Genomic DNA, 24,181 nt, shown 5'->3' on the forward strand with positions numbered 1-24,181 from the left:
GCAGCTACTGAATGCTCATGCTGTTTGCATTCTCATGTGTGCAACCATGCTGCTTTTGTGAGCATATAAATCTATATTCCGATACTAAAGCTGAATATATTTGATTGCACGTCAGACAGGGAATGAAATGTTATTTGTATTGAAACTCTGGCCTTGATGCTAATCATCTCCAAAGCAATCCTGAATATTGTGTAAATCATTTGGTGATGGCTCAGTAGCAGTCATATTACACATTACTGAAGTATTTATCCACTGTGGTGCCTTACTGCCAGTAATTTGTGTTTTGATGGTGGAACAACATGGCAGCTACTAGCTCACAGTGATTACGGCTTTTACACAGACTAGTACTCACACAGATGTCTTCTACAGCAGTATCCCATAACATTACTCAAAACCTTCTCTTTGTTTTGAGTTGCGTAAAGTCTTGGAACAGAAGAGACATGCAACACAGTTTTTGTTCACGAGGTCTGACAAATTTCAGCTGCACGTTGGGAGTAGACAGTTCGACTGGGCTGACATTATCTTGGGCTTGACCAGTAAATGGCACACACACTCTCTACTGTAAATACACACAAACTCACTCGCACATTCATGCTTGGGTGTTGCTTTTTTGTATGACTATTGTTGCTATTGTTCGAGTTAAAACTGGGAGTTGGCCTCCCTCATATCCAGGGTGGAGAAGCAGTTACGTCAGCTTAAACGGTGTTAGTCTCCATTTCAAACATACCTCCATGGTACTAAATGCATTCATTATTATGTTTAATTAATTTCTAAACCAGTTTCAAGGGATATTTTTAGAGTGAGAACTTAGCTTAGTATGCCAACAAACAAAGAACCACATGCTTTTGTGTTAGATTTAATACTCATCCATAGAATCTCTCTCATAGATGTAGATTTTTTTTTCTTCCCAGACTCCAGATGTTTTATCTTCCCCTCACCCCACAGCTGCCCTAGTCAGCATCCCACAAATCATCCCTTGTCCAGCCTCTCCCCTTACCCCCCCGCCCCCATTTCTAAACTGAATGTGAGGACCACTGTCAGATCCCTCCAAGCTCTTCCACCTATACTCCCACGTTGACAGATTCTCTCTAAAATATGGACTAAACTCTCACTCATCTGTTGACACACACAGTCAATCTTACATCCTATGAAAATAGTTGGTTTACCTATCTGAACGCGTTCCCTCGCCCGATGCAATTCTCCTAAAGGCATTCGCACTCTCTACACTTGTTTTCACGTGTGTTCTCATAGTGCATATACATAACTCAGCATATGCAGTATCATTTTACAAGGTGGTGGTGTGAGGGTCAGCTGTGTTGGACCCTCATGAGCTCATGCCACTAGAGAATTGAAGGAATCCCAGTTATCTACGCACACACAAGTGTTTGCACACACGTGGATGCATACAGTCACAGACACACAACAGTCTGAGAACAGCAAAGCATGTGCAGCTTTACCTGTTCACGGCTGAGGTTTACATTCAGGGTTCCTGAGGCAGTGGGGACAGTAAAATGGCAAAGCTTGATGCATTAATTCTAACCAACCTAATCTATCAGTGTTAACACGAGCTGGAGTGGCCCTCTGTCAATACAGAGTTGGCGTAATCTCGGCATAGGGTTCATTCTTATCTTTGGGATGTGGCAACAAGACCAGCACAGTCATTGCATGTGTACGGTGATTAAAACATCTTGGAGTTCTGTAATGAGAGCATGCTTTCAGTCAGTGTGAGGAATGAAGGGGAAAGCATGTGTCTGCTCAGGGAGTGCTCCCACCGGGAATCTCAGTCATCTCGAACCATATGTCTGGCCAGAACAGGATTTCTCAAGTAATGAGAGTAGGAGGATAGATCACAGCCAGCCAAGCTAGACTTTTTGAGACAGAACATAGTGTGTTTGTCAGTGATGTTGTGTTCAAAGCACAATCAGTAAATACCCTTTCATAACTGAGTCCACTGAGCTGTGTTGTATATGATTGGCCTGCATCAGTTTGTTTTGGTCCGATGTTCTTGAAATCGTCTCCATGCATGTGTGTGCATGCTAATGCGTGTTCACAGGGGCCCTATGCCCCTGTGTGTGTGTGTGTGTGTGTGTGTGTGTGTGTGTGTGTGTGTGTGTGTGTGTGTGTGTGTGTGTGTGTGTGTGTGTGTGTGTGTGTCACACTCACTCACACTCACAGTGATCCATTCATTTGAGGCCTGGCACTCAGATAGGGAGTCCGGTTGAGAAAGACAGAGACTGAGAGAGACTGTTCGGACCCTGCACAGTGACTCAATGCTAGCTGTCTGCCTGGCACAGATTAGATCAACACTGATGAATATTCAACAGTTGGCCATCACTGCCAGAATGGCTTACATTTTTACCAAGGCAGGAGATGGGAGTCAGTCTTCTCTCTCAAATTGTACAAAAGTGATTGCTCTACCTCTTGCAAAAGTTCTTAAGGGTCTAATTCAAGGAATAAATACATTTTTCACAACAAAAAATTCTTGAATTCAGACAATTTGTTTTCATTTCGGTATTGTATTCCAAACCTGAATGCAGACTGGTGTGAATGCATCTGATCCCAGCTACCGTCATTATCCTCCTTCATGATACAGAGTTGTGATATTTTAGTTTGATAGTTTGTATTCGCTGACTTGTTTTCTTAGAAATTTTGAAATTTGATCCCTCTACTCTATTAATGTTTCCAAAAGCAACTTAGAGGGCAGTCGTCAACATTATATCCAAAGGGTATTCTGTTAGGTAAGCTCTGTACTGTTTGGAGTACAGCTTCCTCCCTCAATCCTAAACACATGTCTTCCACACAAAGACAGGAACTGTGCTGATCTAAACTACAGCTAACCGGAAGAGTGTGTTTTGTTTGGAGTTCAGCGAATGTCTGAGGAGGTAAAGGGCATCCTTGATATGAGCCTTGACAAAGAGAAAATCCACGACTACAAACTACAGCCCGGCCAAAGACACTCACAGAATGGGACTCGAGAAGAATGAGTACACAGCCAAAATATACTGACCTTTTATTGAGGGGTATTTTTAGGTTTTTCTGTTTGTATGGAGTGTGTGAGTAGACTGTCGAATGAGAACAACACATGCCTCAGTACATGTGTGTTTTATCTGTTTGCACTCGTTGCACCAGATTTTCAATCAGTGTTACCACCCACATACAGATTCATACATACTGTCCCCATCTTCTGTCCAAGTAGAATGGTGTTGGAAATGGTAATGTGTGAGTGAGGATGTTTGTATCCCTGCGCCACCCGCAAGCCATGCTAGGTTTACCCAAATGCATGCCTGTAGGTACGTTTTATACACCACTAATTGTAACTGTATGTGACAGGGGTTTTATAAAGCTGTGCTTAGGGTAACTGGAGAAGAAGGAGGGGGATGTGCTTGTCACACGGTGTACTAACTTGATCAGGCTTTTTTGTTTCCCGAAGCACTGGTGGGATGTTTTTAAAGTGATAGAAGCTGCTGTAAAGGAGAAAGTAAATTATTAGCCATTACTGTATGTTTAGGTTTTCCCCTTGTTTTTATGTGAAGTTTAACATAATAAAGGTAAATAACGAGTTGCCCAAATGAAGTTTTTGCACCGACAGCATGTTTTTTTTTTCTGTAGAATTATATAATCGGCTTTCCTTTCTCAGGATGTTGTAGTTCTCTGGCTCAACCAATTCCCTCTCTTTCTCTCTCCAGGATGGTTCTCTGGGCAACATAGATGACCTTGCCCAGGAGTACTCTGAGTACTATAACACCTGCTTCAGTGACGTCAGCGACCGCATGGAGGAGCTACGCAAAAGACGAGTCTCCCAAGAGCTTGACATGGTAAGTGCAAACTCCCACAACGCTCTCTCTCCCTTTCTCACTCTCTCTCACACACACACATACATATACAAAAGAAAAAGACCTTACATAGCAACATGATTTGAGCAAAAACAGCTGTCAACCACAACATTTCTTGCTCTCTACTCAGTTTGCATGCACTTCAAATTGCTTTGGACAAATGATCATTTTTTTTGCAAATCCTTTAATAATGACCCTAAAAATCCCCCTTTTAGACTAGTCTCATAGCTTTACAGAGTGTAATTTCCACAATCTTAGCCAACAACCTGGCAAGGAACAACGGCGACGGAACCATCAGGAGTGTGTGCTACGGTTTAAGACTTTCCCCAAAGGCAGAATGCATTTTCTGGAGGTCCATTGGGGGGTTTGGGGGTTCTTTTCACAAGGATGTAGGGTAGTGGGGCACCCCTTTGGTTGCCAAGCTGCACACAAATGCATAAAGGAATGCTGCTGGTGCTGCCTAGCTCTGTGAAGCACACTACCCAGTGGGTCCAAAAAGTGTTGAGTGTTATGCTCACTTTATAAATGCTCTATGACTTATTCATGGTAAATTAACTTGGTTTGAACCCTTACAAAACGCTATTTGTGCTCAATTTCTAAAACAAATGACTGCAAAAAATTGCTGCTTGGTTGTATTTTTCGGTCTGAGGCTAGCTGCTACTCTACAGCACAGATCAGCTTTAAAATAAAATGTCTAACTTAAATAAAATGAGGCAGTTAGGTGTCACAAATGTAATAGTACTGCCTGACAAAATAATGATCCAGTTCCCCTTCCACAGATTTTCCTCACTCTGATATCATGTTACCTCAGCCTTTCTTATTTTAGCCGTTCAAATTTTCTCTGCTTATACATTATTGTCTGTCATTATTGGTTTTCTAGTTTAATAGGATGCCTCTTCTGCTTGAAGGCAGCCATGTGGTTTTGGTTGGGTTGACAGGTATGGCTTAGATGGATAGCTGATTTATTGTGCTCTTCCTTTTAATGACCGCAGGCAGACATCCTGTTCTCACAGCTATGAGGAGAGGGATTGGAAAGCATATATTTTGCATCTAATCATAGGTTAAGTGTTCCCTCTGTGTGGCAATCGTCTATAGTTTGCCATCCTGTGAGTTTCACAGTAATGCGGATAACCTCTGGACATTTTATAGTTTGGGAAGGTTTCATCCTGAGGAGATAAAACAGGCAAAGAGGAAGCAATCAAGACAGATTTTGCAGCCCATGTGTAAGAAGAGAGAAAAAGAGCTGACTGGGCCCTAAGCCTGAAGCCCAGCACAGGAGGAGGATAAGGATGTGAACAGAGGAAGACGAAGGGAGGAGGATGAGGGGAACAGAGTATGTGAGAGCCTGCAGCTGTCCCCCCACTCTGCAAAGTTTGGCACCAAAATATAGGAGAAGAGGGGAGAAAAAACATGAAGGAAGGAATATGGGTCAGACAACACCTTATTGAAAGCTCTCAGAAGCGCAGTATCAACCCACACTATATGGATTGAACTTGGCCTTGCATTGTAGTGAAGTCCTTTTCTAAAATTAGGTTTGGGGAATAGTATAATAGTCTAAAGCAGCCTATTCTATACCAAGCTACCAAGGGTAAGAGTAAGTTAAGACACAATTCCATCTCTTACACTGTAATACTGTGACAAAAAAGAGTATCGATGGCAAGATTTCTTTCCATTAAATTTTTCCACGGAGACTCAAAGGCTGTGGAACTGTATCTGTAAAACTAGAACAAAAAAGTGAACTACATTATGAAAGTAATACACAAGCAGAGATGGGGAGAAAGACAGGCAGAAGAGACCAAGATGAACTGAAAATAAACGCAGTGGAATGGACAACCAGTGCGACAGAGAGCAGTGAATGACTTTTGTGTCTTGTGAAGTGTGTCCAGGAATCAGTGGCTGCAAGCCAACGTCATGCAGCCGCCTCCCTTATGACCAATAACAGATGGTTAGACAAGGTCACAATGTCCAAGAGCCACGCTAATGGGGAGACATTTAGTAAGTGGCACTCCTGAGGAACTTGGCCTTTAGGGAAAGACCTGTCACTTGTAAAGGGTACAGGATGGTGGGGGCGAGACAATCATGTCTCCACAAGATCTACTCCCTCTCCAGTCATTGTCTTTCTTTTTGTCACTACACCAAATTTATAGGTCAGCTGTTTTCTAATTTTGACGGCTAACTTGAATCACCTCAAATCTCTCCTACTGCAACTTTTTGGGACTAAGAAGATTACTCATTCACTCCAAATCAGCTTTGGTCAGTAGGCACGCAAAGTCAAGATAAAGCACTGTGCCATATGAGATGATTGCCTGATTCAAAGTCTGCATACATGAACTTTGGCAACTGACAACACATCATTTTTGCTTCGATAAAATTCCCACAAGAAAGCCCCGGTGTCTAGTTTAGCTATGGTCAGCAGGGTGACACCAAAGAAAAAGAAGAAGCCATCTTTAGGTTTCTGTTCTCCAAAACTTTCTCAAGTTGACTCTTACTCCAGCTAGTCTAGTGATCTTTTTGTAATGGAAACCTGGTTTCTCCGGGGGTTTCTGGCTCCTCTATCGAGAAATGATCTTGCAACACTAACATTTTTACACAAATGTGTGGAGCTTAACATTTTTGTTTGTTTTCACTTGAGAGGCCTTTCAGTTAACAAAGTGATGGCTGTCTGTTTTAGTAAAACGTGGATCTCTCCCTATTAGAAGCTGATGATGGAGTCTCTCTCAGAGATGCCTATCATTGTACCCACTTCCTGTCTGGTCTTTGCTGGATTGTTCCTCTGTATCTTCATGTTAGTTTTATGAGTTGCAGGGACAAAGGGGGTTAAATAAACATCCCCCTTTGGGAATGTGACCTATGGATTAGCGCTACCATGCACAGTTTCCCAGAACTCCTATAGATGACAAGAGTTGTGACAGTCTCACTGGGATGCTGATTTGGTGATACATAAGGCTTGTTGGTAGAAGTATTGAAGCAAAGAGTTCAGCAACTTAAACAAAATGTGTTTTTTCAAATGATAGCCAAAGGATGAAAGTTCAGTTGCAGTCAGTAACATTTAGAGCGTTTACTGCTATTTTATATTGTTTTGCATTTATAATATCTTAAATATTTTACCAAAACCACAACAAACGTGGTATGCAATTCGCTTTATCAACATACACTTATAAGCGGAGAGATATACATTTCAGAGTCAGTCACCGATGTAATTGCCATTAATACCATTAATTATGTGTGTAATATCTGTTGTCTCTTCAACCAAAATTACACAAAAAAAATCATGCATGGCTCAGCCCATTGTGTTTACTTAAATTTAATTTCCATACTTCAGTTACAAAGAATAAAGCGTTTGATTGTATTTCATTGCCCTTTTCAGTTCTTATGCTTGGTTTTAAGAGTTTTGTAGGAGTGCTCCTTTTTCAAGATAAGTTACTTGTCTTTTACATATGGGCTGGAGTTTTCTTTTCACCCTGAAGTACCATTTCTCTTTGCCCTGTCTGATTCATGTGTCAGCCTTCTCAAAAATATATATTTTTTTATATCAGGATAGGTGGGTTAGTCCTTAACATTTACAAAGTTCAGAGAGTAAATGTAAAACTGTATAAAAGTTTGATCTATAGATATATGAATAAGGGCTACTTTCTTTTGCTATCTTTTCTTCAACACTGCATTTGTTACTGAATGTGAAAACATGCCAAAACATGGATTTAGAAACTACAAGAGGGATCCCATAGAGCTGCAGAGACTGGTTATTACAGTGGGAAAATCATGTATAGCCGACGGAGGAAAACATCAAACTAGATATTAGCATGTCTCTCAAACCACAGCGATGGAACAGATGAAGTACATCAAATATAAATCAAGGATAATTTTGGAATTCGTGGTTGTGGGGCAAACCTTTTAACACATTTCTACATGCTGTAAACCATAATGAGACATTGCAACAGCATTTGTGGTAATATCCTTGAGAGTAATTTGAAAGTCATGGATAAACAAGGACGCCTTAAAGATTAAATCCTTTGATGCTTTGACCAGAATCCTTCAGTTGTTGGTCTGTTAACTTCACAATCTAAACACTTGACACAGAAATGCCTCAGCTGGTGTCAGATTGATCTGTTACCCTCAGGAATGCTCTGTAATGGTTTTTTAGCTGAGTAGCTTGATAGTTGGGGGTCAAGACTCAAGTACAGACTTGTTTTGTTTTGCCATGAGGTGAGGAACAGTGTGCTTAATGCACTAATGCCTGCATGAAGTTTGTTCATCAAAGTGGGTCAGTTCAGCCGGGTTAAAACTACAGTGTAGAAGAAAGACAAACTCTGTCTTGAATTCTGCTGCTTATTTGTCCTTTCTTACCTTCAGGCTTTTGCTCAGAAACATAGCCACTCAACATGCTTCAGACAGCAGCCTTTGTTACCATAGGATCACTTTCAAATGATGTTTGCATAGCTCCATTATTGGTGTAACCCTTGTGGAAAGCAAGTGGTATATTTACAATTTTATTGTATGATTTATTAGTCAGCATTGGGATCATGACTCTGTCATTGGAATTTGTAATAACTCTGGTGTTTGTCTTGAAATACCAAAACAATGAGGATCCACAAGGCTTAGGAATGCTTCATACTGTAGAAGCATGCAGGCCAGTGCTGCAAGTATGCACGTATGCACACACACACACACACACACACACACACACACACACACACACACACACACACACACACACACACACACACACACACACACACACACACTCTCACAAGGCCTCTGGAAAGGAAGCGAGGTGTTACTGAGTGCGCTGATGCTTTTCTGTTTCTCGTAAATTAGTTTAACCATGAAGCAGCTCAGAGGTGGCATGACAGACTCTGGTAATACTGCCCACTGAGAACATGTATAACCTGCTTTTATGTGTGATATTTATCTTCTTATGAGATCTTCCAAATGAGCCGGTTCCGCAGGCTTGCACCCAGCCATACTGGCCCCACCGATAACATGTTTTTGGGCTTGCACCAGGCTTTCCAGTTGGTGTCTATCCCTCCACATGTGCGGTCCTACCTAGCAACATTTGCCTGCCCACGTTTACCCAACCATGCCAGTTGGCGTACCTCCACTAAGCTACCTGGTCTCTCTAGTTTTGCCGCATATCTGCCTACTTCTGCTCCTGAGCTTGGCAGTAGCTCCACTGTGGGAACTCATGCCTTTGGTGGGCTCTGCAGTCATGTTTGGACTAAACTGCTGCTTTTCAACACTAATCTGTATTTCTATCCTTTCCCTCTCATTAACAGATTCTGGTCCTGCTGTAGCAAAAGAAAGTATAGCTATAGCTTCTGGGTTAATGATGGGAAGCAATGTGGTGCTGGGAATTACACACTTTCACAGTCACTCTACAGGAGCTTTTGATGCCTCTTTGTGTGTGTGTGTGTGTGTGTGTGTGTGTGTGTGTGTGTGTGTGTGTGTGTGTGTGTGTGTGTGTGTGTGTGTGTGTGTGTGTGTGTGTGTGTGTGTGTGTGTGTGCGTGCGCGCGCGGATGCTAGTTTCCCTGTCTACCCACATCGTGATCCTCATTAGCTGGAGCTGGAGTTCATATGCTCCCTTACTGCTTTCCCTCGCTTGTGTTTTAACTCAATTCAGTCACGCTTAAGCAATCAGAGTTTTGCATTTGTATCAGACTTGAATGCGCACACACACACACACACACACACACACACACACACACACACACACACACAGACAGAGTGAATTGGGCACAAATAAGTTTGTGGACATCGGGAGCAAGAACACATGAACATTCACACGCATACTGCCCTACTTACCCTGAATTCAGGGTAAGTAGGGCAGTATCACAAGCTGATGCTGGTAGGTTCATGTAAAGGATAGCGTACCCCCTCTGGGAGTACCCCTTAAAAAGGCATTGATTTGATATTCTCTTTTAGAAACGGTGTCAGTTACGCTGGCAGCTTCTTCACTGTTGCTTCTCGGTTAGCGATCCACAAGTCTGAGAGAAACCCCAAGTTTACCGTGGGAAGCTTTTACATGAATTTTCTCTCCACATTCTATGCTGTGACAAATCCATCTCACAGATCTGCCGGAAAAGGCAAATGGGATGTAGGTTTTGTTTGTTTTTCGCTGATCGTCTCCTCATCTTTTCACCCTCTCGCCTCCTCCTTCCATGTCAGAGATGGCACGCACAGACAGGGAGCAAAAGGAAGCTGAGGAGGAGTAGGAGGAACAAAGAGCTGCTTTGTGTGTCTGTCTCTTTGGAGCTCTGTCTGTGGAAGTGGAAGCGAGTGTGTGTATGTGTGTAGGTGCTCCTCGGTTTAGGTATCTGTCTAGGTTTAGGTCTGTGGTGGCATTTATGTGGCTATGTCAGGGTCTGTTTCTGCCTGTGTATTTTTTACATGTGGTGCGTTTGCCAGGCAGGCACTGAGCCGACAGTGTGGCAGTGTGTTTTAAAATACTTTTTTTAGAACCAGTTGGCACGGTGCCCGTAGATATCCATTGGCAAGACTGGCATATCTCTCCTGTCACTGCAGTCCAGAGAAGCCATTATAGAGGATCTGAAAGCAAAAGCAATCTGCCGCTACCTTTGTGAAGCAAAGACTGCATGTGCATGTGAGCACACACCTTGTTCCCTCTTTATGTGGGTTTTTCTGAGTACACCCACATTATTATGCACCATGCAATTGTTTAAACTGAGCTTGCTGCCAAACCTGTGCTTGTTTAAGGGATAGATATATGTTGTTTCTTTGTCTCAAATAAGTTCTGCTTTTGTAAGAAAAAGGCATTCAGGTGTGTCCCAGATTTCCCCTATGTTCAGCCTGGCAATGTAATGAGACTAAACCCTGTACCTCTGTAGGCTTGCTAGATGAAGGTTTTTATGACCATAGACAGGTACCTGCTCTCTGACTTATGGGAATCACCATATTCCCTTGGATGGACAAATTGTGTCAGAGCTCTTCCGACCTTACTTGATTTACTTTCCAAAGAAACTTCCGGATCCGTGCCTCTGTCCGCTTGATCACTGTAACAGACTAATAGAGAAACAGTCAAAAGGACTAAGAGGACTTGTAGTACTAAAGTTAACGTTTAAGATAAAGCCAGCCAGACTGTCTCACTAACATCATTACCGTTCGCCTTCAGTCGTTTACTGTTGTGATAAGTGTAGGGTTCAGGCTAATTTTGAGGCTTTTAGCCACCTCAGCTCCTAAGGTCTCCTGTTCATATGACCTGCAGGCTACAGACTCTTAAAGAGTTCTTAAAGAAGTTCTGTCACCTCCAAGTTCTTTTTAACTGTTAGTCACTTAGTGACTCATGCTTAGGGGAGTGTAGAAGGATTACACTCCCTTGATGACAGCCCATTCAAAGAAAAGAGGTTAAACTACGGGTCACTCTGATTAGGAAGCATGACACTGTTGGCAGTGTTCTTGCTTTAGCTTCCTGTGACTGTTATCCTACACTCCAATATCTGGGTGTGGAGATACGGAATGATGCGCAATTCTCAAAAACAACTCATTTCCTACTCCTTCTCTACATTTGGGAAATTCCAGATTCAATTAGTCTTTTCTTTGCAGCAAGTGCTATTTAATGGTTTTAGGGAGCCAGTCACCTCAAGTACTCAACCTGTTTCTACTGACCTACTTGGCTGATGTCAACTCCTCCTCCAGGCATACGGATCCGCGAGAAATATCACCAGTTAAAATACCACGTCAACTGCCATGTTGATTTGACAGAACGTCGTGCCATAAAAATCAGTCTTGACAAAAATAACTTACATTTGTGAGACATTTATGACAGTGATAACAGTTAGTGGTTAACTGTAGAAAGGCTTTTTGTTGTGTGTTACCACAGCAACAACAGAGAGGAACAGACAATAATTGGAGTTTGTGTTATTAGTGTTTCATATTTTCTAAAACTTTTTACACCCTATTTGAATGACCAACAATAGATATGGTAAAATCAGCATTTGCATCATGAGATGTTTACTAAAAATCTGCTGTATCTGGTAAAATATTAAAAGTGAGACAGAAAGTAGAAACAGGAACTTTGTTTAGGTTATGTTTTCTCTTCTCACTGGGACCTTAAGAATCTCAGCATGACCTAGACACTTCCTCAAAATATGTGTCAGAAATTGCCCAAAATGCAAGTAAAAGCAATTCACCTATTAATAAAACTTTTATTAAGCTCATTCCTTTGCCCTTTCTACTGTGCATACTATTCCCAAGTCTGCCTCATGTATGCATTACTGTTCTCACAAATATTTCACGGTTTATGTGCTCTCATTTTGCCTTCTTATGGTATCTTAACAGAACATAACAGTAGCAAATAATAGGGGGATGGTTATCCTTGGTTACCCTCTAGCTCATGTCAGAAGGAAAAGGCATATGGAGAGTATAAAGCCAAATAATCCCATTGTGCATTGACCACGAAAATAACTACTAGAAATTTACAATGCTGGCATAATGCTAAACTCAAGGTTAGGGATGCAGGCTTGTGAGTCCTTGGTCCACATTTTGATAGTCTGGTCACTACCCTTAAGCAATGTGCTGACCCCATCTGTTTCTGTGGTGCTTAATATCCCACCACTGTACAAGACTGTGGTAGCATTAAGTAAGTGTGAGTACAGGGGCTTGGGTAATGTCATCCATGAGAGTTCAAAAACAATGCACTCGACCAATCCCTCAAGGCTGTTCACTGGCTTTAAATAATCACATCCTGCAGGTTAAAATCTAAGTTGCAGACTTGTTGTGATTGTACAGGTCCTGTGTCTGTCTGTAGAAGCATTTGGTTTGAGGCACATCTGTATCTGGATATGCCATGATGAGGACACCTGCCTTAGACATAAACAAGCACCAGCCCTGTGTAATCGTGAAAGCAACCCTGACAGACATTGTGGGCTGGAGAAGCTCAGAAAGTGGAAATGAAGAGAGGCTAAAAATTGTGCAATTCTTCAGTTTTGAGTAATTTGTTTCTTGCATGCCTGGGTCTGGATATCTGACTTTCATATACACCAGCTTCCCCTTTTGTGCTGTCATTTCATCTATTAGAATATGATATGTTGTATTCTAAGGATTTGAAACCAGCAGATGTTGCCTTGTGTTGAGGGAGGCGCAAACTAAAGTCACTGTAAATCTTTGGAATTCATGGAGCCAGTTACCTAGGCGCTTTTGTCATGTCTTGTTCTGCCAGGAAAGCCAAGACATCACTCGGCTACACCACCGCCCAGTGGTATTCAGTAACAATCAAAACAAGTTTTGCAGGTTTGGGTACCTAAGACGAGACTTGACTTGTTGAGTTGTCTGTGGGAGGGTAGTTGGTGTGCATGCACGTGCTTGTGTTTGTTGTCACTCATAAGCAGGTGTGTCTACATGAACCTGACCTAAGGACGTCTTTCCCACATGAGGGCATTGTTAAACATGCCATCCACTGTTTCTGTAGTCAACTCACCTTTATTGTATATACAGTATACAGAAATAGTTTTTACCTTTCTAGTCTTCTTAGTTTTGTGCTCACTGTTTATATACCCCTGTGTTATTAAGTAGTTGATCTTTGAAACTGACATTTGACTTTCTTTCTTCTTTCTCCCTTATCATTTTTTCAGGAGAAACAGGACCCAAGCAGCACATCCCTGCAGCTCCGTACTGAGATCCAGGTAGGCAGAAACACTGTGCACTAAACACATGGTTTGCAGTGTCACTTTCACACAATCTTTGGTTTAAAATCAATCTGACATCTGCCTCCTTCTCTCTGTCCACAGGAATCATTAGGCTTCAGCAGTGAGGTTTCCACTCCAGAAACAGACAGAAAGTATGTTTTTTTTGTCCCACTTTATCACTGTAACATGTGACCGAAGCCAATGTGGAACCATGAAATATGCTTGGGTTGAAATGTGTGTCTGTTGCATGTCAAAACAATGTGCAGTGCAGCCTCCGTCTGGATCGCATCAAACCGTACGCGCCTGCACACAAAGTCATGGATCACACTTAGCCCTTCTGCATGTCTGCAGCTAAAGATGGAGAGAGGCTCCATATGCAGCTCATAGAATTGATAGATCTCTCACGTGACAGCTTGTACAAAGGTTCTCTGGCCTTGCTCATAGGGAGAAGAGGTCAGCTCCTCAGGTGGAAAACTCTGACTTCATGGATCAGTGTGGTGGTGTGCGAGTGAGCAATTGACACAGGTTCAGCTACGGCAGTGCAGATAAAGACAATTTTATTTCACTGGGTGTCATGTCAACAAGATGTCAGATTACAGTGTAACCTTTTTATTTTGTGTAGCTAAGCTAACAGGTTGCTAGCGGTACAGTAGCATCATATTTACCATGCTGACATGAGTAGTATCGATCTTCTGAATACTAGGCAAGAAAGCAATACGTCAAGAAAGATTTAAATGCTTATAATGATGAAATAAATCCCTAACTGATAAAACATTACCTTATTAATATTAAGATGAGTGGTTCTGAAGGAACCAACCGTTGACATGCACAGATATGCATGTAGTTGGTCCTTTGAGTCCTCTTGGTCACATCCCTTCTGTGGTAAAAGGAAAACCACTAACTGCTTCCTTCGGCTGACCTGCTCACTCCAGCAGCCACTCTCTGTTCTCTGGCCATCCATACTTCCTTCCTGCCTTTGTGTCCAGCAGGGGAGAGGGGGAGGCAGAAAGGGTGATGGCCAAATGATTGCAGAAAAAGGAGCATGAACGAAAGAGCAGGATGGAACCGTGCATGGGTGGGGTTCCTTTTCACTGATTCCTGTAACGCGAAGTGTGTGTGTGCTCATTATTTCACACCACTTTATTTTGTGTGCATGAAATTCCCCCCCCGTGGCCCCACCATGAGATCACTGTTATACACATTTAAAGCTACACAGGTTGGTCGGCAAAACAGTTCTGTAAATGCCCTGCTGTCAAAGAGAATTACATTCACTGCAGTCACACACATTTGGCCCCTCTATAGGCACGGCATTCATTTGATCTCTGTAAAGTGAAACCAAAGATCAAGAACATATTTAAATGTTTCCTTACAACATTTCTAATGGAAAATGAAAAATCTCTATTACATTTTATGAAGAGATTTAGTGGAGATGAGACGGATAGGTTAGTGCAGGAATTGGGAGCCCCAGTCAAACCCCACTGCCGTGTTTGCCAGGGTCAAATTTTAAACAAACCTGAGTGTGACTCAGAAATGATCTAATCTTTTTCACAGTTTTCCCTGATTTTGTGTGTTTCTTCCTTGCCATCACCCCCGTGTGACCCCCAGTGGAATTGTCATGTTCACGTGACGACCGCGTGCGGCAAAGGAAGTGCATACCACAGACATGATCTTTTCTCCCATGGCTGTGTATGTTGCACAGACAAATGCTGGGGATGATGGGAAACAGATGCCAAATTTTAAATGACGTCTCTCTGCTGTTCGAGAGAATCCCAGAAAGAGCCCCCTAACTGTGCTTCTCTCTCTCTTCTTCCTGTCAGCCTGGCTTCTTTCTGTCCTCCATCCCATCACGTGCTCTCTCATAAACATTCAGACTTAGTCTCGGCTTGAGGCTTCACATTTACCCCTCTTTTCACCTCTGTCATTTCTACTCTTTCTTCTATCTTTTTCTCTTACTACAAAGCCATAAACTCCATTTCTGGTGTGAATATTAGATATGAAGAGCTTCATATCACCTTTTATAATTAATCTCATTTTTAGGGGGTTTTATGCTTGAGGACAAAATTTACCCCATCTAAAGCCTCAGAAATATTTTCTTTTTGTAATCCATCCTTCACTGCCGACCCCTCTCCTCTCATTTACCCTAGCTCTGGTCTCTATTACATTGCCTTTTGTCTACTTTCTACTGGTGTGAATGGGTTTCAGGTGTAGTAATTTATCTTGTGCAGGCAGAGTGATAGACAAGCCCCCTCCGTTCTGCACGGCACATTCCTCTCAGCCTCACAAGAAGAAGGCATGCACGTTCCCCAGCACAGACACGGATACCCCCTTCATCACCTCTGTGCAGGACAATAGCACCCAGAGGAGATTACCCAGACTCCATCTTGGGCCATGCCACCCCTGTCTGTGGTTCTCCTCGTCACTTTGTTGGCAGGAGGTGGGCACAGCTCCCACAATGGCTGGTATGCAAGTGGTGATGACAGAGCACTCTTAGAAGGCTGGAGGGTTCAAGCTAGGGACTTTCCTGTTTTGAAAGGTGATTGATTGGTGGGAATTGTTGCAGAGAAGGGGCAGCAAGCTTATCAGTCGGGTTAACAGCAGAGGCAAATGGATCTTGATGAAAGCATACATGTGTACAGACACAAGATAACCTCTAACCAGGTTTGTAAGATTGTAAATTTAGACTCCGTAGACACTACTGGAAGTCCAACTAATAATCAGATGGAAATGTAAGCCATGCCATGTGAAGAATCTGTTTAGAACAACAGCACTGTGATGGAAAACTTAAGAACCATGTCAGCATATTAACCACTTGTTGGCTGAGTGTTGCAGCCCTCATGGAAGTGTTATTTGCTTCTGAGAGTGGAGCACAGCAGACTGTGTGGGTCCGGCATGAAAATGCATGCACAGAAACATGTGCTTTATCTGGATGATTTTCTGTTTTCCTGCCATATGATCTGCCATCTTCCCCCTCCATGTGACCTCTGACCTATTCCATGACCCCTGAATAGGTTATCCCTTTGCTCTTCCTGTGAACACTGCCCACATCGCGCAGGGTCGCTGCCTTTCATTGTCTCTACTAGAACCCCGGAGATCACCTTGCTCCAGGTGGCCTGCCATTTAATTTGCCATACACATAAATGGGTGCAGTGCTGATTTATGCTGAGTACAGTAAAACCTGCCAGTGAGACACACAGCTGTGTGTCCAAATCTTGCTATGTGCTGGGCTATCATCTTTCCTGGACAGCAGCTCTGTCACACAGGATAGAGGCTGTGCTAGACCGTAATTCATACTGTGTCCTATGATAGTTGCCTAGTCATCCTTTTTTCCCTGATGTTAATTGGCACTGACATGCTAGGGTTTTTTCTATTGTTTTCTGTGGAATTCATCTCTGTGTGTGTACAAATGTGCATTAACCACATATTAGTATATGCCAGTTTACTCTTGTTCCATATCTGCTTGTATGTAGTACTATCGTATGTTTTAAACACATCTACAGCTATAACACAGAATTGGAGTCTCATGCTATAACATAGACAGCTCTCACAGGTTATCATTTCGAAAATGATTCATGCTTTACATCCCAGCCAGAGAACATGTAATTTCAGACATGTAATTTTCACTGAGCAAACTGTCAGTTCACTTATAGCTTTAATGTCATTAGCGCCTGTTTCTAACACATGTAACATTTTCTTAATGCAGACGTATCATGAAAAGAAGCGTTCACCTATCCTGCATAGGTCCAGCCAAAGTTAAGATACTATATTTAATATTATGCACAAAATAGAAAGTTGGCTTATGCTAATGAGGTAAAAAGCTGTTAGATGTCCCCTTCTCAATGAAAAGAACTGAAATGAAATAGAAAGGCATGCCAAAGATTTAAGGTTAAACCAATTAAGTTGCCTAGCCACACAATGCCTGGACTGACACGTTCTTTGAAAGACATTCAGTGTGTGAGCAGCGCAGATGTGTGTGTGTGTGCGCGCATTTATGTGTGCGCTGCATGGGAGGTTAATTTATAGAGGGGGGGGGGGGAGCAGCGCCACCACAGAAAAGCTTCTATTGAGTGAGTTCTATTAGCATTAGCTTCGGCCCTAGCCTATCTGAGAGGGGGATGAACGGAGGGGCAAACCATACAGGCCTCCATTCAATTAGCATCTCATTATGTTGCCATGGCAGCTGGGCTTTAAGCTGCGTGAAGATTTCCCATTGCACCAGGAGAGGGCTTATGTCTGAACAAACATATGAACACATAGGCACACACATACAGCCACTGGAGAGGGAAGTGACCTGTTCATCTTGTTTTCATCCTGTCACACACTTTCACATTGCTTCTCTGGCAGCTACCTGCATGCCTCAGCAGCTGCATACCCATGTGCAGTGGGCTCTGATCATAAAGGGTGTGTCGACGTGTGCAAGTGTGAGAAAGTATGCCTTTAGTAGAGAGATTTACTTAAAAGGTCTCTGAGGCTCTCAATTGGACAAATATGTCCTTACCTCGCCTCCCCCCCCCATGATTTATTCCCTTTTAATCGAAAGAACTGAAAAGTTTATAGTACGCCGAAATCACTCTCTCACACACACACACACACACAAACACACCTGTAGGGCGTTCTCCACACACATAATCCAAACCTGAAGCTTCACTCCCAGTTTACCCTCTTACTCAGCCCACTTAACCCAACCTAAAAAACAAAGTCTCTCCTTCTGTGACGGTTTCAGGAACTACTTTAAACATGAACATGAAGCCCTTCTCTTTTTTTTTTATATAAGGAAGACACAAATAGATTGCTGTTGATGTGGTTTCTCTCGGCTCCTCCAGAACAAGGGAGAGTCAGCCGCACGGCCTTACATGCTGCTGAACTCGCCAGAAAATTGAGTGAGGCTGCCCATATATGACTTTTTGATTGGAAGCTGAGTCCAGTTCATGTGTCACAAGGAGCTGTGGAGCTGTTATTTTCTCCCTGTTTGGTCTGATTATTTAGGAAGGTTTACAGACATGTCAGGACTCAGTTATTTTCCATCTCTCCCTCTCTTGTGCACTCTCTCCCTCTTCTCCCTCTCTTCCCTCTGTCTTCCTCGTGACTGTCTATCCTGCGGAGGGAAGTGGAAACACAAACAGGCTGAGTCTGCCCTGTGGTTTATCCTCCTCCTCCTCCTCCTCCTCCTCCCCTTGCTCCCTCCTTCTGTTCCTCTCTTCCTCGATTTCAGTGTCGTTCTTCACTTTCCCATGGTTTCCCTCTCTTTTTCATCATCTTGTTGACCTTCCTCCTTTCTTTGCTGCTTCTTAAACACTTTGTATTATCACCATCTTCATCTGACCCTTTTGTTTTTTTCCAACATGGTTGTCTATGTCCTCTTCTCTCCTCCACCATCTCCCTTTTATGCCTCAGGAGCCTGGTTTGCTGTCACTTAAGTACCAATACTGACCCCAAGTGGTGAACAGACTGAACTGCAGCTCTCCTTTGCCAAAGATTCATAAATAAAGGATTTTGAAGCACTGTAGTTGACAGAGATTCCAGACCTTATGATAAGGTGTGATTATTATTATGTTTTTTCTCATGTTGACGCTTTCTTTACTCTCTAACCCCACAGAATGCCCTTGCACAAATCCAGCTCTGAAGATGGATCTGGAGGTAAATTGAGATGCATTTTCATGTTTATCTTCTGCCGTCTTAATACGTTTCCTATTATATTTAGCTTAACATTTATTGATCCCTGGGGAGAGATTGAAAGGTGGGAATAGCCAGACACACATGTTTGCATAAGGGTCATACTTTATTGTTGCAAGAAATGGAGCAATGGTTACACACATGCAAATATGTAATATTGTATACTAAAAAGTTGGTACAGTCATTTTGTGCTTGCTTTTCTGTGGCCAGAAACCATATAATATAATGCTAATCTTGCTGAACCTGCCTTCTCTTTAGGTAAATGGGACAATAAGAAGAAGAACAAATCTTTCTGGCAGAACTTCCGCAAGTCTCAGCACAAACCAGTCATGCGACAGACATCTAAAGGTTGGTGCAGCTTTATTTCTCAGATATGCTATGCTGAATAGGCATTGCCCCACATGTGAACTTTTGCTCTTTTCCCTCTGCACCCTTCAGGAGAAGACATAGGCTACGTGGCCAGTGAGATCACCATGAGCGATGAAGAGCGAATCCAACTAATGATGATGGTGAAGGAGAAGATGATCACCGTTGAAGAAGCTCTAGCTCGGGTAGGAAGCTCAACTGACTCCCTGCCTCACCTGTTGCACCTTCCTCCCCACCCTCACTTGACCCTCTCCCTTAGGATTCCCAGTTGTAGCCTCCCTTTGACCCCCTCAGATCACCTGACCCCCCCTCCCCATATTAGTTTCCAGCCCTCCCCTTCTGCTTCACATTCCCCCCACAGTTCTGGCTTACTAAAACGACTCACTCTTACTAACCTGTACGAGGCCCCGCATTTTAACCCTGCATCGTCCTCTACCCACACACACAAACAAACTCCAGGCAATTGGTGCTTTCAGAGGTTCAGGAGTCTGGGGATTTTTAGGGTGTGAGCTTATGGAGTGTGTGTGTGGGTGTGTTGTTCAGTTCATAATTGCTGGATTGATGGTCATAGTGACTCAATAGCCCCATCTGTTGGGCGGGATGCTCTGGTGCATTGTGGTTTTCCTCTCTAGGTGGACATGGTGGATAATTACTTGGCTTTCCTTTCCTTTTCTTTTCGATCAATTTCTGGCGATTGTTCTTTCTTTTTTTATTTGCCTATTTCTTCTTCCCTCCCTCCTTCCTGTCAATCACTTTCTGTGATGCCTTGCTCATGGGTGGCATGACTGTCCAGCAGCATTTGAGCGCTGGATTGCTCTCCACAAGGCTGAATAATTATCCTCTTACCCCTTTTTTTCCCTCCAGAACTTTGATTTTCTTTTGGCCAATAGCTTGATTCCAGCCTATCTAGTGATTGGAACTCAGTTAAACCAATCAATGTTCAGCCTTTGTGGATAGTTGATTTGACTTCTTGTTGTGCTTCTGTGTCTTTATTGAGTGTGTTGTATCAGTCAGTGTAGTGGTATGTAGTATGTGTCCAGGGATGTAGTGGAATAAAATATAAATGTAATGGTATTCTGTCTGCCTTTAAATCCCCTTTTTCTTATTTATTCTGTAAGACTTATGGCTGCTCATAAAGGCAGACATAAATCTTCATGACTAAAAGTCATACCACACATATGAAAAAGGAAATTTGCAGTAGCATAGGGACATAAATATATGTATGCTTTAATTAGTGGCGGTTTGCACAGAAATCACCAAACTCAGGTTACAGTTCACACTTTTTATTTACCACTACATCACTGGTTGAGTCCTTATGTTCTGTCTGTCTGTGCGCCTGTCTGTCTGTATACATACACTGTGAATGCACACGACTGACGTACATCAATCGTCTGATAGTGTATGGAGAGATGTAGCATGCTCGGTGAGAGTGGGTGGCCCTGTCCTGTTCCTCTGCCTCTCTAAACTCTTCTTTTCCACGTAGCTGAAGGAGTATGAGCGCAGCAGACAGTCCAGCAGTACTGACACTGCAGAGTGGACTGACGGATCCGCAACCAATCTAAACCAGTCCTCAAACTGCAACGTAAGTACACCCCACCCCCATTTCCCCCGTCACCCCCCCCAAAACCCTGACCTCTCCCTCCTTTGCTTCTCTTAACACTCTCCCCTGGACCACTCTCACCTTTAAGTTTGATTTTTCAGCCAACGTGGTTTTGAAGGAGGACGGCCGTTGTTGTTTCAGCATATGTGTGCGTGGATGTGTGTGTTTATTCAGATGTAAACGTGTAGCTTGATGTATAGACTTTAGATACAATCCATCTTTTTAAATATGATTGAAATATTTAAAATTTTGGACAGTTGTATATGCCATTGCATACAGCACCTTTGTTCAACTTTTATCTTACTTTTCTCTCCCTTTCTCTCCCCTTCTCTCTCTGTTCATTGGCTGAACTACAATATATTGGCCTTTGCACATACATTCTCTCCACCATGTCATGTGCATCTTATCCAGGTGTTACTTCTGTGAATCTTGGCCCTCATTTGAGATATGTCCTCAACATAGTCAAAATTGGCTGCTGTAGTGACAAGGAAATTGTCTTATGGAAATTTAGGTCCGGTCTGTTTCCACCAATCAGTTGTAATTGTAACTTGCAGAAAGCCAAGCGGAGAGTCACACAAAATACCCTAAAGTCCCTTGCGGCGTGAGCTTTTGTTGGCAGTGATTTTGTCAGCTGTGATCCACAGAGAGGAGGCCTCCAAACCTCGAGACCTTTGAGGGTTCTTTGTGAGGTGTTGAGGAGCTGGAACTCAGACAATCAGGCTCTGTTGGATGCAGTTTAGTGTTTGTTGACTATCAATCAGTTATTTCTGTTGTGTGTTGTATGTTGCATAGGTTGATGTGTTTTTCTTTAAAAAAAGAAAAGGAGAAAATGTAGGTCAGCTCTGATGCAGCAACTTAAAGGAGTCAGCTCTTCATTAGTTTTGTACTGTATGGCATCATATGGGAATTGCATGCAGTCATACAGTCTCTGACCCACTTTTTTTTTTTGCAGGAAGTGAGTTTATCCAAACATTACAAAATTCCAAGTCCTCTCAATATAATTCCACGCACATGCGTATTATTACTGTTCTGGACTTTTCCACATTCAACCTTAGCTCAAGTTCTGTCTGCTGCCCGGCTGTTTGATGTGGTTGTGTGAACTGTGACTGAGGTTGCTGATCGTCTTATCAGTCTGTTAACCCTCACATTACCCCTCTGCTGGCAGCTGCTCGCTTCCTGTGGTGGGGGGTTTACAGGGGAGAGGATGGAAGGGTTACTGAAGGAGTATTGTTTAGTGGAACACACAACTTGGCTCTGGAGGCTGTGAACAAATGCAAGAGCTGGAGGCAGAGAGGAAACAAGGGAGAGAAAAATAGGGAAGATAAAGACGTCGCACTTGCCCCCAGGCCGTGAAAAAGGGGGAGTTCTGTATCTCCCCTTGCCCCGAGTTCCAAAATTGGCTTCTTCAGGAAATCCTGCTACTCTGCTGGAGCCTCTATTGGTGTCACGCACTGCCCCCTCTCCCCTCTAATGAATAGAATTAGGTCATTCCCAAATTCAAATAGTTAACTGTTTTGCGTGTGTCTGTGTTCTATATACGGGTATGTGAATATACAGTACATGCTTGTCGCTGACATGTTTGCAATATATAATCTTTGGCTGCTCTGTGCCTTTCTCTGATGCAGTCTCTCTCTGGTCTGTCTTCCTCTGGCGATTGGAGGCCACATTCCAGGGCTGGCCATTAGTGATGTGGGGGCCAAGGCAGGGTCAGAGGGGCTCAAATGCTGGGATTGTTCTCCATGCACAACACGCCTTTTCTCTACTAGCTGTGCGGCACGGCACTTCCAAGCTGTCCCTCATTCCTCAGAGCTGAATTCACTAACAGGCTGCATCTGTATCTGCCAGCATGTGCACAGGGAGCACAGATATTATTTTGGATCATGCATGCGTGAGAATGTGGTCTCTGCACTGCAGTTTTGCGGGACCCACTCTTGCTAACTGGTTGGATGTTGACACAGAAAGCTGTACACTGCTGTTTTAAATGAGGTGGTAAGTTTCGTGGTGCTCTTAAATGTTTGAGTTAGATTGTTTCTTTTATGATTGTCCCGTTCTGTTTTTGTGGTAGGATGACAGAAAGATCTTGGTGTGCACCACGGGGATGTTGGTTTGGAGGTTTCTAAGTTTAACTGCATCTCTAAAGTTATTGGAATGACCCTCAAAGTAATTTGTGAAGCGACGCAATTATGGTGATGGAATTGTTGTTTTGACTTTGTTTTCAATGGCGGCCTTTCAGCCCTGCTTAATTCATCGCCTCCTGTGTTTGGCTTTCTTTCTCTGTGTGTATCTTATCCCCTGTTTATCTGGTCATTTGCATGGATGGTGTTCCTCGGGGCTGGGTTAGGACTTGTATATCATTGTCACCTCTTTACATTCTCTTACTCCTTTTCTCGGTCGGTCACAAAAGGACAAGAACAAATTTTGTGGGCTAACTCTGAGATTACTAAGACAGTCGTGCTGCACATAGTTAGCCTCACATATCAGAGACATAAAAGTGACTCCGTATGAGACATTCTGTTTCTTTACAATTCTCAATAATAGTTATTAAGAGGAACCAATATACAGGAGTGGACTCCAATCCAACCTCTGGTGGTCTCATTCATCTCACAGTCTTTCTGCTGCCTCTTTTATCAGTCCTCTCTGACACAGACTTGTTATTACATTACATTCTCTGAAGCTAATACACTCAAGCACGGTCCAGGGCAAATGGAAAGTTGAAGGAGTCACCACTGTGGCCAGAATTGTGTGGTTCAGTTGTGGGATTGTCAAGGAGAATTGGGCTGAGGGACATTGGCGTTATGGGTTTTCAGAACCCATTTCTGCAGATTGTGAGAGGGCTAAAGAATGGCTATATCCTGGCTCCGGTCTGCTGGGCCGATATAACAGAAGACCTAAATGTTGATCACGTACCTCTAAAAATGTTGAAGTGGAGGCAAAGGGAGGAAAGTTTGATAGAATGCACTTGCACGATGCCTCATTGATTAATGTGTTGTTTCCTTTTCCAACTTGGCAATGATTGGTAAGGTTTTGTAACACGTGCAAGCCTGCAGTTGTTAACATCACCCCTAATGTATG

At 42.9% G+C, this 24,181-nt stretch overlaps 1 protein-coding gene across 5 annotated transcripts in view; it reads left to right on the forward strand.

Annotated features, from left to right (window-relative positions):
• Nucleotides 1-24,181, forward strand: part of sash1a (SAM and SH3 domain containing 1a) — a 162,379-nt gene that overhangs the window by 116,499 nt on the left and 21,699 nt on the right. For 4 of the 5 annotated variants that reach the window (XM_051408033.1, XM_051408034.1, XM_051408037.1 and 1 more), the window contains exons 2-8: nucleotides 3,687-3,815; nucleotides 13,420-13,470; nucleotides 13,576-13,625; nucleotides 19,067-19,107; nucleotides 19,402-19,491; nucleotides 19,582-19,694; nucleotides 20,993-21,091. In XM_051408033.1, coding sequence (XP_051263993.1) covers nucleotides 3,687-3,815; nucleotides 13,420-13,470; nucleotides 13,576-13,625; nucleotides 19,067-19,107; nucleotides 19,402-19,491; nucleotides 19,582-19,694; nucleotides 20,993-21,091 — 573 coding nt within the window. The remainder of the gene's footprint in view (nucleotides 1-3,686; nucleotides 3,816-13,419; nucleotides 13,471-13,575; nucleotides 13,626-19,066; nucleotides 19,108-19,401; nucleotides 19,492-19,581; nucleotides 19,695-20,992; nucleotides 21,092-24,181) is intronic. The other variant, XM_051408035.1, reaches the window with a different exon arrangement.

The sequence above is a fragment of the Dicentrarchus labrax genome, unplaced genomic scaffold, assembly GCF_905237075.1.
Source record: "Dicentrarchus labrax unplaced genomic scaffold, dlabrax2021, whole genome shotgun sequence".
Taxonomy (NCBI): domain Eukaryota; kingdom Metazoa; phylum Chordata; class Actinopteri; family Moronidae; genus Dicentrarchus; species Dicentrarchus labrax.